Genomic DNA, 14,322 nt, shown 5'->3' with positions numbered 1-14,322 from the left:
TCCTCTCTGATCTACATATCTAACCTGGTTGAGTGTTTTCTGTAGATGTGGTGTTCCCATGCGGTCAGCTATGTGTCTGTATCCTGGATGAGACAGGAAGAACTTCCTCTCTGATCTACATATCTAACCTGGTTGAGTGTTTCTGTAGATGTGGTGTTCCCATGCGGTCAGCTATGTGTCTGTATTCCTGGATGAGACAGGAAGAACTTCCTCTCTGATCTACATATCTAACCTGGTTGAGTGTTTTCTGTAGATGTGGTGTTCCCATGCGGTCAGCTATGTGTCTGTATCCTGGATGAGACAGGAAGAACTTCCTCTCTGATCTACATATCTAACCTGGTGAGTGTTTTCTGTAGATGTGGGTGTTCCATGCGGTCAGCTATGTGTCTGTATCCTGGATGAGACAGGAAGAACTTCCTCTCTGATTACATATTAACCTGGTTGGTGTTTTCTGTAGATGTGGTGTTCCCATGCGGTCAGCTTATGTGTCTGTATCCTGATGAGACAGGAAGAACTCCTCTCTGATCTACATATTAACCTGGTTGAGTGTTTTCTGTAGATGTGGTGTTCCCATGCGGTCAGCTATGTGTCTGTATCCTGGATGAGACAGGAAGAACTTCCTCTCTGATCTACATATCTAACCTGTTGAGTGTTTTTCTGTAGATGTGGTGTTCCAATGCGGTCAGCTATGTGTCTGTATCCTGGATGAGACAGGAAGAACTTCCTCTCTCATCTACCTATCTAACCTGGTTGAGACAGGAAGAACTTCCTCTCTGATCTACATATCTAACCTGGTTGAGTGCTGCTTTAATATGCAAATGAATTACTTAAAATTATACCTTATTATATTATATCACACAGTGTGATTTTCTGGATTTTTGTTTTAGATTCCGTCTCTCACAGTTGAAGTGTACCTATGATAAAAATGTACAGACCTCTACATGCTTTGTAAGTAGGAAAACCTGCAAAATCGGCAGTTTCTCAAATACTTGTTATCCCCCACTGTATTTGGCTAAGGTGTATGTAAACATTCGACTTCAACGGTTCATGCATTGCCTGAAATTTGTTGTGGGAACCATTCAAATCAAATGTTATTTTATGAACCATTGATATGAATGGGCATCACAGATTTATACAGTAACGTCATGAGTTGGGATTATGGTTCATTGTTTAACTAGCCTTCTTCAGGGTCATGTCATGAATGCTTGAACCAGGTTATGTGGACAATTAGTGCAACCAATGACAATAGTAAGGGGTGTGTCATAATTATTAAGTTAATTAGAATAAATTGAGTGAATTGTTTCTCATTTTGTTTGTCATTGTTGAAGTGTACCTATGATGAAAATTACAGGCCTCTCTCATCTTTTTACGTGGGAGAACTTGCACAATTGGTTTCTGACTAAATACTTTTTTTGCCCCACTGTATATATCATCTATGGTATTTATATCTACATGTTATATATCATCTATGGTATTTATATCTACATGTTACATCATATAATTATTGAGGGAAGGTCTGTACCTGTCTGGTAGTAGAAGTTTACGTTTCTCAGTAGCACGGCGTCTCTGTCAAGTCAGCAAACTACACCCTTCATGTGACCTGTTACTTTACTATACTATCACAAGACTCACTCTATGATCTCTCTCTCCCTCTCTACACCCCCCCCCTCTCTCTCTCACCCCCTTCCATCTCTCTCTCCTCTCTCACCCATCCCCCCTTTCTCTCTCACTCACCCACCCTCTACCTTCACCCTCCCTCACCCTCACTTTCTCACCCACCCCTTCTCTCTCTCACCCTGCCTCTCTCTCACCCCTGCCTCTCTCTCTCCACCCTGCCTCTCTCTCACCACCCTCTCTCTCTCACCCTCCCTCTCTCTCTTACCCCTCCCTCTCTCACTCCCCTTCCATCTCTCTCACCCTCCCTCTCTCACTCCCCTTCCATCTCTCTCACCCTCCCTCTCTCACCCATCCCCCTCTCTCTCTCCCGCTGTTGTCTCTTACTGACACACACACAGACTGTTGTTGTCCCTTACTGACAAAACACACAGACTGCTGTTGTCCCTTACTGACAAACACACAGACTGCTGTTGCCTCTTACTGACAAACACACAGACTGCTGTTGCCTCTTACTGACACACACACAGACTGCTGTTGTCTCTTACTGACAAACACACAGACTGCTGTTGTCCCTTACTGACAAACACACAGACTGTTGCCTCTTACTGACAAACACACAGACTGTTGCCTCTTACTGACAAACACACAGACTGCTGTTGCCTCTTACTGACACACACACAGACTGCTGTTGTCTCTTACTGACAAACACACAGACTGCTGTTGTCCCTTACTGACAAACACACAGACTGTTGCCTCTTACTGACAAACACACAGACTGTTGCCTCTTACTGACAAACACACAGACTGCTGTTGTCCTTTACTGACAAACACACAGACTGCTGTTGTCCCTTACTGACAAAACACACAGACTGCTGTTGTCCCTTACTGACAAACACACAGACTGCTGTTGTCCCTTACTGACAAACACAGACTGCTGTTGTCCCTTACTGACAAACACACAGACTGCTGTATAGACTATGAAAGCACAAGTGACAAAAAAAAAAAAACGCAATGGTCTTCAAAAATTTGCATCTGGTAGAAGTGAATTCATGGACAAACACAGATATAATATTTTAACACAGAGACCGCTGCATTTGGGGCTTTCAAGAGAACTGGGAACTCTGGGGAAAAAGGTCAAACCATGACGTCAGTGTTCTTCAGGTGGTAAAGTCCCCGCTCTGGAAAGATGCCTGAGTTTCCCCACTTGGAAGTCAGGGTTCTTCAGGTGGTAAAGTCCCCGCTCTGGAAAGATGCCTGAGTTTCCCCACTTGGAATTCCGAGTTCGATGACCATTCCAAAAATATTTTTTCCCAGTCGGAGCTCGTTTTATTTTTGAGTTCCTAATTAGTTTTGAACGCGGCACGAGCCTAAGAAAGTGACACGTACGTTTCCATGAAGTGGCAACAACAACATTTGTAGGCTTTTTGAATGGTCTCCAACAGGCAGAACCGTAATGCAGTGGTATTCAGCCAAAACCTCAGAAACGTAACGCAGTGGTATTCAGCCAAAACCTCAGAAACGTAACGCAGTGGTATTCAGCCAAAACCTCAAAAGGCATCTGGCAGAAGTCAATTATTTGACAAAGATAAATATAATTAGATATAAAAAATAAAAATAAACACATTTTCCTAAATTGGATGATATAATTGTCTAGCCCATAACAAAAGACTCGGTCGGTCGGTCGGTCGGTCGGACAGACAGACAGACAATATAGAGGGGGATGAACAGGAACAAACTTGGACAAAAAGACCAGCCACCACCTCAGTCCCTTTAACTCTTTATTATTCCATATCACATCTTCATCCACCTTCACACTACTGTTCCATTCTACCATCTTCATCCACCTTCATACTACTGTTCCATTCTACCATCTTCATCCACCTTCATACTACTGTTCCATTCTACCATCTTCATCCACCTTCACACTACTGTTCCATTCTACCATCTTCATCCACCTTCATACTACTGTTCCATTCTACCATCTTCATCCACCTTCATACTACTGTTCCATTCTACCATCTTCATCCACCTTCATACTACTGTTCCATTCTACCATCTTCATACTACTGTTCCATTCTACCATCTTCATCCACCTTCATACTACTGTTCCATTCTACCATCTTCATCCACCTTCACACTACTGTTCCATTCTACCCTCTTCATCCACCTTCACACTACTGTTCCATTCTACCATCTTCATCCACCTTCATACTACTGTTCCATTCTACCATCTTCATCCACCTTCACACTACTGTTCCATTCTACCATCTTCATCCACCTTCATACTACTGTTCCATTCTACCATCTTCATCCACCTTCATACTACTGTTCCATTCTACCATCTTCATCCACCTTCACACTACTGTTCCATTCTACCATCTTCATCCACCTTCTTCACACTACTGTTCCATTCTACCATCTTCATCCACCTTCATACTACTGTTCCATTCTACCATCTTCATCCACCTTCACACTACTGTCCCATTCTACCATCCCTCGTTCACCCAGTGATCCATTCCTTTGTTAATGTATCATGTCATTCATCTGTTCATCCAATAGGAAAGCCACAGGTAAGAGGCACTTAGAAAAATAGAAAAAGTCATTTAAAAAAACAAAACAATACAAAAGAGTCTGAAACGGCATCCTATTCCCTATGTGGGTTTCTGATTGGTCCATTCAGGAAGCAGGTCCATTTTGATTGGTCCATTCAGGAACCAGGTCCATTTGGAATGGTCCATTCAGGAAGCAGGTCTATTTTGAATGGTCTATTCAGGAAGCAGAGGCCAGATTGACAGCAAGCTACCATTTACAATAGACTGGGCTAAAAGCCGGGATTTAATTAAAGAAGCGATAATCAAACAACACTCTCAACAGTGATCCTTTAAAGGGAATTTCCCAGATGTTTGCAGAGATGTTGCATTTGCGGTAAACGCAGCGGATGTCATAAATGACCTTTTAAAAGTCAAGTGCAGTGAGCTTATCGACAACGCATCTTTGATTGAATCTCGGCCCTTGTCTAACAACTATCTACTACTAACATCGATAACTGACGAGACACCTGGTATCTCTATTGACTACAGGGTTGGTGTCAATTCCATGTAAATTCCATGTCAATTCCTGTCAATTCAGAGAGAGAACCAAATTCCAATTCCAAATCTAAATTCCAATTCCAAATTCCAAATCTAAATTCCAATTCCAAATGCTCCTCATTAAAGAGCATTGAAGAGAATTGGAACTTTCTGAATTGACTGAAATTGAAACGGAATGGACACCAACCCTGACTGGTTACCAGTGTTCTTTGAGTGAACTGTGAGGGCAGTTGAAGCTACTAACTATTTTCCATTGAAATCAATTCATTTTATAGCATAATTAGCATTTCATCCAAATGAATTTCAAAAAGCCGCGAGCTGGAAAGGACTTACTATAATATTCCTGCATAGATAAAGAAGTGCATATTGAAGATCAGATCTAAAAATACAAATGTACATATGATCCAGTAAGAAGGTTAGAAAACATTTCAAACAGTATAAAGAACTATGAGTATTTAGTTATTAATTATGGAGTGTATTTCTTATTTAAAACAATGGAATAATGCTTCCAAATCTGTTCCATATTTTAAACCTGTTTGATTTGAAATTCTGTCTAATCCACCGGTTTGAACGGAGTTCATTAAAGTAAGTTAGAGTTAAACAGAAACATGTATGTTTCATTTCTCTCTCTCTCTCTCAATCCCTTTGAAAAATTGAAGGTATTAAACATTGTAACAAAGCTATAACAAAAAAACGATGTGATCAAAAGTACATAGTGTTGCTTAAATGGAAATAACAATAACATGACAATATGAATATTAAGAGAGAATACATGAAATAACAATAACATGACAATATGAATATTAAGAGAGAGAATACATGAAATAACATGACAATATGAATATTAAGAGAGAGAATACATGAAATAACAATAACATGACAATATGAATATTAAGAGAGAGAATACATGAAATAACAATAACATGACAATATGAATATTAAGAGAGAGAATACATGAAATACAGTCTGGAATCATGTTAGTGAATAAAACATCAACGTTACGCAAAGTGTGTCTTTGTAGTCAAAGGACATTAGGAGTGGTAATTATTCATTCTGTCTGTCTGTCTGTCTAGTCCAGCAGTGAAGGCTCTGAAGGGCGTATGATGGTGGGCCGGCCTGGGGCCGCTGGGGGTCTTCTGTTATAGAGGACGACAGAAGGAGGGAGAGAGAAGGAGGGAGGGATGGAGAGAAGCAGGGAGGAAGGGAGGGAGGGGGGAAGAGGGAAGGTGGGATGGGGGAAGAGGGAAGGTGGGATGGGGGAAGCAGGGATGGGGGAAGCAGGGAGGGAGGGAGGGGGATGGAGGGAGGTGGATGGAGAGAAGCAGGGAGGGAGAGGAGGGAGGGAGGGGAATGGAGAGAGAGGGAGGAAGGGAGGGGGGAAGAGGGAAGGTGGGATGGGGGAAGAGGGAAGGTGGGATGGGGGAAGCAGGGAGGGAGGGAGGGGGATGGAGGGAGGTGGATGGAGAGAAGCAGGGAGGGAGAGGAGGGAGGGAGGGGAATGGAGAGAGAGGGAGGAAGGGAGGGACGGAGGGAGAGAGGGGGGTGGAGAGAAGCAGGGAGGGAGAGGAGGGGAATGGAGAGAGAGGGAGGGGGGATGGAGAAAGAGGGAGGAATTGATGGATGGAGGGAGAGGAGGGAGGGGGATGGAGAGAAGCAGGGAGGGAGAGAGGGAGGGGAATGGAGAGAGAGGGAAGGTGGGATGGGGAAGCAGGGAGGGAGAGGAGGGAGGGAGGGGGATGGAGAGAGAGGGAGGGAGGGATGGAGAGAGAGGGAAGGTGGGATGGGGGAAGCAGGGAGGGAGGGAGGGAAATGGCGAGAGAGGGAAGGTGGGATGGGGGAAGCAGGGAGGGAGAGGAGGGAGGGAGGGGGACGGAGAGAGAGGGAAGGTGGGATGGGGAAGCAGGGAGGGAGAGGAGGGAGGGAGGGGGATGGAGAGAGAGGGAAGGTGGGATGGGGGAAGCAGGGAGGGAGAGGGAGGGAGGAGAGAAGAGAAAAACATATGTATCATTCCCACAACTCATGATACACGAAACCCCCCACAACTACCACAACCACAACCACAACCACTACCACCAAACCCCCCACCACCATCACTACCACAACCATTACCACCACAACCATCACTACCACCACAACCACCACAACAATCACTACCACCACCACTACTACAACCACAACCACTACAACCACTACAACCACAACCACTACAACCACAACCATCACAACCACAACCACAACTACCACAACCACCACAACCACTATCATCACCAACATCACTACCAGAACCACTACAAGCACTATCATCACTACCACCACAACCACTACCACCATCACTACCACAACCATCACTACCACAACCACCATCACTACCACAACCATCACTACCACAACTACCATCACAACCACTACAATCACTACCACCACAACCACCAAACCCCCCACCACAACCACTACCATCACTACCACAACCATCACTACCATCACAACCACTAACACCCCCACCACAACCACTATCACCACAACCATCACTACCATAACCATCACTACCACTAACACAACTACCATCACTATCACCACAACCACCACTATCATCACTACCACCACAACCCCTTCAACCACTACTACCACAACCACTACTCCTACAACCATCACTACCACCACCACAACCACTACTCCTACAACCATCACTACCACAACCACCACAACCACCACCACAACCACTACCATCACAACCACCACAACCACTATCACCACAACCACTACCACCACAACAATCACTACCACTACCATCACTACTACCACTGCCACAACCACTACCATCACAACCACCACAACCACTATCACCACAACCACCACCACCACAACCACAACCATCACTACCACAACCACTACCACCACTGCCACAACCACTACCATCACAACCACTACAACCACTATCCCAATTCCCCACCACAACCACCACCACTACTATCACAACCACTATTACCACCACAACCACCCCTCTGAATGTAACATCACTAATAAAAGTGACCTATTGTGACAGAATAGACCGTTCTAGCAGTTCCAGCCTACATTCCTCCAGAGGTAAGTGGGGTTGTTTACACTCGCCTGCCCAGGAGCAGAGCTCTTACCTGGGTATGCCGGGGGGCAGGGCTGGGGGTACCCTGGCTGGGCGAGATGGGATCAGGGGGACATTGACGACAGGGTCCGCTGCACTGTAGGTGTTGACTGGTGGGGGTCCGGGTCGAGAGGGGATGAGGGGCGCCCCGAAAGCTGGGTTTTGGGGACTGGAGGGAGGAGGGGCGGCGGTGGGGCCTCTTGCTGCCGGGGGGCGACTAGGAGGGGGGACAGCGGCCGGGGCTGGTCTGGCCTGAGGAGGGGGGCTGGGGGAGGGAGGAGGAGGGAGGGGAGAGGGGGTGAGAGATAGAGATAGAGAAGGGGGAGATGGAGATAGATAGGGGGGGAGAGAGAGAGAGAGGGTGGAGAGAGAGAGAGAGAGGGGGGAGAGAGAGACAGAGAGGGTGGAGAGAGAGAGAGAGAGAGAGGAGGGAGAGAGAGAGAGAGGGGGGAGAGAGAGAGAGAGAGAGAGGGGAGAGACAAACTTACACGTGAGAGGCTAGCGTGTGTTTTCACATGCGAACTGTATCTGTACGTGTGTGTGTGTACATGTGTCTGTGTGTGTACATGTGTATGTGTGTGTTTACATGTGTGTGTGTACATGTGTGTGTGTGTACATGCGTGTGTTTACATGTGTGTGTGTGTACATGTGTGTGTGTACATGCGTGTGTGTACATGCGTGTGTGTACATGCGTGTGTTTACATGTGTGTGTGTGTGTGTACATGCGTGTGTTTACATGTGTGTGTGTGTGTGTACATGTGTGTGTGTGTGTACATGTGTGTGTGTGTGTGTGTGTGTACATGTGTGTGTGTGTGTACATGTGTGTGTGTTTACATGTGTGTGTGTTTACATGTGTTTGTGTACATGTGTGTGTACATGTGTGTGTGTACATGTGTGTGTGTGTGTGTGTGTGTACATGTGTGTGTGTGTACATGTGTGTGTGTGTGTACATGTGTGTGTGTGTGTGTACATGTGTGTGTGTACATGTGTGTGTGTGTACATGTGTGTGTGTTTACATGTGTGTGTGTGTACGTGTGTGTGTGTGTACATGTGTGTGTGTGTACATGTGTGTGTGTACATGTGTGTGTGTGTGTGTGTGTGTGTTTACATGTGTGTGTGTACATGTGTGTGTGTGTACATGTGTGTGTGTGTGTACATGTGTGTGTGTGTGTGTTTACATGTGTGTGTGTGTTTACATGTGTGTGTGTGTGTACATGTGTGTGTGTGTGTACATGTGTGTGTGTACATGTGTGTGTTTACATGTGTGTGTGTGTACATGTGTGTGTACATGTGTGTACATGTGTGTGTGTTTACATGTGTGTGTGTGTGTGTTTACATGCGTGTGTGTGTACATGTGTGTGTGTACATGTGTGTATGTGTGTGTGTACATGTGTGTGTTTACATGTGTGTGTGTGTGTGTGTTTACATGTGTGTGTGTGTGTGTGTGTGTGTGTGTGTTTACATGTGTGTGTGTACATGTGTTTGTGTACATGTGTGTATGTGTGTGTGTACATGTGTGTTTACATGTGTGTGTGTGTGTGTGTTTACATGTGTGTGTGTGTTTACATGTGTGTGTGTGTACGTGTGTGTGTACATGTGTGTTTACGTGTGTGTGTGTACATGTGTGTGTACATGTGTGTGTGTGTACATGTGTGTGTGTACATGTGTGTGTGTACATGTGTGTGTGTGTACATGTGTGTTTACGTGTGTGTGTACATGTGTGTGTACATGTGTGTGTGTTTACATGTGTGTACGTGTGTGTGTACATGTATGTGTTTACATGTGTGTGTGTACATGTGTGTGTGTTTACATGTGTGTACGTGTGTGTGTACATGTGTGTGTTTACATGTGTGTGTGTGTACATGTGTGTGTGTGTACATGTGTGTGTGTACATGTGTGTGTGTGTGTGTACATGTGTGTGTTTACATGTGTGTGTGTGTACATGTGTCTGTGTACATGTGTGTGTGTACATGTGTGTGTGTACATGTGTGTACATCTGTGTGTGTGTTTACATGTGTGTGTGTACATGTGTGTGTGTGTACATGTGTGTGTTTACATGTGTGTGTACATGTGTGTGTGTGTGTGTACATGTGTGTGTGTGTACATGTGTGTGTGTTTACATGTGTGTGTGTGTGTGTACATGTGTGTGTGTACATGAGTGTGTGTACATGAGTGTCTCTCTCTGTTACCTGGGTTCCTTGGTCCTCCAGGTGTCGTCTACAGGTGGAGGTACAGGAGCTGACACTGTGGTTGTACTGATGTCTCCTATGATCAGCAGGGCTTCTTTCAGAGCATGGTACATCCTCAACATCTCATCTCTCCTCTGAGCCTGGTCAGCTGACTCCTCCATCAGACTGCCCTGGTCCCCACAGGAATACAGGTAGGCCAACAACTCAGAATGGATGAAGTCTTTAGCCTAGAGAAGGAGCGGGGGATGGGGGAGGGACAGAGGAGGAGAGGAGATAATTAGTACATCAAATTCCACAGTTCCCCACAGGAATACAGGTCGAAATCTTTATCCTAGAGAAGGAGAGAGGAAGAGGGGGAACGAGGGTAGTGAGAGAGAAGGGAGGAGAGAAGAGGGGGAGGGGAACGAGGGTAGTGAGAGAGAGAAAGAAGGGAGGAGAGAAGAGGGGGAGGGGAACGAGGGTAGTGAGAGAGAGAGAAGGGAGGAGAGAAGAGGGGGAGGGGAACGAGGGTAGTAAGAGAGAGAGAGAAGGGAGGAGAGAAGAGGGGGAACGAGGGTAGTGAGAGAGAGAGAGAGAGAGAGAAGGGAGGCGAGAAGAGGGGGAGGGGGAACGAGGGTAGTGAGAGAGAGAGAGAAGGGAGGAGAGAAGAGGGGGAGAGAAGGGGAGGAGAGAAGTGGGAGAGGGGGAAGAGGGGGGAGAAGAGGGGGAACGAGGGTAGTGAGAGAGAGAGAAGAGGGGGAACGAGGGTAGTGAAAGAGAGAGAGAAGGGAGGAGAGAAGAGGGGGAACGAGGGTAGTGGGAGAGAGAGAAGGGAGGAGAGAAGACGGTGAACGAGGGTAGTGATGCAGAAAAGCTCATCCATGATTTTGTCACTTCAAGATTAGACTACTGCAATGCTCTACTCTCTCGCTACCCGGATAAATAAACTTCAGCTAGAATCTTGACTAGAACCAAGAAATGTGATCGTATTACTCCAGTGCTAGCCTCTCTACATTGGCTTCCTGTTAATGGCTGATTTCAAGGTTTTACTGCGAACCTACAAAGCATTACATGGACTTGCTCCTACCTATCTCTCAGGTCCTGCCGTACATACCTACACATACGCTACAATCACTAGATGCAGGCCTCCTTACTGTCCCTAGAATTTGTAAGCAAACAGCTGGAGGCAGGGCTTTTTCAAATAGAGGTACATCTTTATGGAACGGTCTGCAGAGCCATGTGAGAGTCGCAGACTCAGTCTCAACCTTTAAATCTTTCTTTTCAGTAGGTTCAATGATTGAGTGTAGTCTGGCCCAGGGGTGCGAGGGTGAATGACAAGGCACTGGAGTGACGAATCACCCTTGCTGTCTCTGCCTAGCCAGCTCCTTAGTCTCTCTACTAGGATTCTCTGCCAAAGGGGATGACTTGCTAGCTCTCCCAAGCCATCCCTAGAAGGGGTGAATCACACCATGCAAGGCTATACTCAACCTGAGTGGGTTGAATCACTGACGTGATCTTCCTGTCTGGTTCTGCGCCCCCTCGGGCTCGTGCGGTGGAGGAGATGTTTGTGAGTGAGACACCACCTTGTCTCAGGGTAGTAAGTTGGTGGTCTATTGATATCCCTCTGGTGGTGTCGGGGCTGTGCCTTGGCAAAGTGGGTGGGGTTATATCCTGCCTGGTTGGCCCTGTCCGGTCGGACAGGGCCACAGTGTCCCTCGACGACCCCCCCTGTATCAGACTCCAGTATCTATGCTGCAATAGTCTATGTGGCAGGGGGAGTAGGATCAGTCTGGTATATCTGGTATAATTCTCCTGGTATATCTGGTATAATTCTCCTGGTATATCTGGTATAATTCTCCTGGTATATCTGGTATAATTCTCCTGGTATAATTCTCCTGCTGTTTGGGGTTGTCGGCTGGGTTTCTGTACAGCACTTTGTGACATCTGCTGATGTAAAAAGGGCTTTATAAATACCTTTCATAGATTGGTGTGTGTTTAGGTGCTCTGATGTATGTGTGCGTGTTTGCATGTGTGCTCTGATGTGCTCCAGTATATATGTATATGTATGTATGTATGTGTGTGAGAGTGAGTGAGTGAGTGAGGTGTCCACTCACGCTGTTGATCATGAGATGCATGATGGTCTTGGGCATTAGATCCCTGATGGACTTGTTGACGATGCCGATGTAGGAATCCACTAGATTCCTTATGGTCTCAACCTGCCTCTCCAGCTGGGGATCCATAGAGAAGGATTCTGCTGGTCCTGTGTCCTCACTGTCAACCTGGGGGAGGGAGGTAGAGAGAGAGGTAGAGAGGTAGAGAGGTAGAGAGAGAGAGAGAGAGAGAGAGAGAGGGGGGGGGGGATGAGGGTGGAGAGAGAGCGAGCGAGGGGGGGGGATGCATGAGACACATTGAGAAGGATTCTTCTGGTCCTGTGCTTCACTGTCAACCTGGGGAAGGGAGGAGAGGAGGAGAGTGTACCTGTGTGTGTACATGCTTGCGTGTATATTTATCCATCCGTGTGTGTGCGTGTACGTCCGTGTGTGTTACCCAGTGTAAGGTCTGGAGTGTGACGTCACGATCTCTGCTGGTCGGGTTCTGTGTAGCAACCTAGCAGCGACAAACGTCCTGGTCTGCCCTAGAAAGCCTATGTGAATTACAGTCGCCAGAATGGCCAAACCAATTATTTTATAGACGAATGTTTTGGGCATCGAAAATGTGTTTATTATGGTCAAGTTTCGAACCCCATTGTGAATTATTTTAAAGTTCTCTATAAATGAAGATATCAAGATCTGTAAATAAATACTGGTCCATTCTGACTACTAGATCTGTAATTAAATACTGATCCATTCTGACTACTAGATCTGTAATTAAATACTGGTCCATTCTGACTACTAGATCTGTAATTAAATACTGGTCCATTCTGACTACTAGATCTGTAATTAAATACTGGTCCGTTCTGACTACTAGATCTGTAATTAAATACTGGTCCATTCTGACTACTAGATCTGTAATTAAATACTGGTCCATTCCGACTACTAGATCTGTAATTAAATACTGGTCCATTCTGACTACTAGATATGTAATTAAATACTGGTCCATTCTGACTACTAGATATGTAATTAAATACTGGTCCATTCTGACTACTAGATCTGTAATTAAATACTGGTCCAATCTGACTACTAGATCTGTAATTAAATACTGGTCCATTCTGACTACTAGATCTGTAATTAAATACTGGTCCATTCTGACTACTAGATCTGTAATTAAATACTGGTCCATTCTGACCACTAGATATGTAATTAAATACTGGTCCATTCTGACTACTAGATATGTAATTAAATACTGGTCCATTCTGACTACTAGATATGTAATTAAATACTGATCCATTCTAACTACTAGATATGTAATTAAATACTGGTCCATTCTGACTACTAGATATGTAATTAAATACTGATCCATTCTAACTACTAGATATGTAATTAAATACTGGTCCATTCTGACTACTAGATCTGTAATTAAATACTGGTCCAATCTGACTACTAGATCTGTAATTAAATACTGGTCCATTCTGACTACTAGATCTGTAATTAAATACTGGTCCATTCTGACTACTAGATCTGTAATTAAATACTGGTCCATTCTGACTACTAGATCTGTAATTAAATACTGGTCCATTCTGACTACTAGATCTGTAATTAAATACTGGTCCATTCTGACTACTAGATCTGTAATTAAATACTGGTCCATTCTGACTACTAGATATGTAATTAAATACTGATCCATTCTGACTACTAGATCTGTAATTAAATACTGGTCCATTCTGACTACTAGATCTGTAATTAAATACTGGTCCATTCTGACTACTAGATCTGTAATTAAATACTGGTCCATTCTAACTACTAGATATGTAATTAAATACTGGTCCATTCTGACTACTAGATATGTAATTAAATACTGATCCATTCTAACTACTAGATATGTAATTAAATACTGGTCCATTCTGACTACTAGATCTGTAATTAAATACTGGTCCAATCTGACTACTAGATCTGTAATTAAATACTGGTCCATTCTGACTACTAGATCTGTAATTAAATACTGGTCCATTCTGACTACTAGATCTGTAATTAAATACTGGTCCATTCTGACTACTAGATCTGTAATTAAATACTGGTCCATTCTGACTACTAGATCTGTAATTAAATACTGGTCCATTCTGACTACTAGATATGTAATTAAATACTGATCCATTCTGACTACTAGATCTGTAATTAAATACTGGTCCATTCTGACTACTAGATCTGTAATTAAATACTGGTCCATTCTGACT

At 44.7% G+C, this 14,322-nt stretch overlaps 1 protein-coding gene across 4 annotated transcripts in view; it reads right to left on the bottom strand.

Moving 5' to 3' along the window:
- Positions 1 to 3,374: 3,374 nt before the first annotated feature.
- LOC109882549 (dynamin-2) overlaps positions 3,375 to 14,322 on the bottom strand; it is a 69,782-nt gene continuing 58,834 nt past the window's right edge. For 3 of the 4 annotated variants that reach the window (XM_031811168.1, XM_031811169.1, XM_031811166.1), the window contains 4 exons: positions 12,107 to 12,271; positions 10,014 to 10,240; positions 7,838 to 8,089; positions 4,960 to 5,842 (listed from right to left, as the gene is read on the bottom strand). In XM_031811168.1, coding sequence (XP_031667028.1) covers positions 5,776 to 5,842; positions 7,838 to 8,089; positions 10,014 to 10,240; positions 12,107 to 12,271 — 711 coding nt within the window. In that variant the 3' untranslated portion in view covers positions 4,960 to 5,775. Of the gene's footprint in view, positions 5,843 to 7,837; positions 8,090 to 10,013; positions 10,241 to 12,106; positions 12,272 to 14,322 lie in introns of all 4 variants that reach the window. The other variant, XM_031811165.1, reaches the window with a different exon arrangement.

The sequence above is a fragment of the Oncorhynchus kisutch genome, unplaced genomic scaffold (assembly GCF_002021735.2).
Source record: "Oncorhynchus kisutch isolate 150728-3 unplaced genomic scaffold, Okis_V2 Okis01b-Okis20b_hom, whole genome shotgun sequence".
In the NCBI taxonomy this organism is placed as follows: Eukaryota; Metazoa; Chordata; class Actinopteri; order Salmoniformes; family Salmonidae; genus Oncorhynchus; species Oncorhynchus kisutch.
This window is presented reverse-complemented; position numbering and strand designations above follow the sequence as displayed.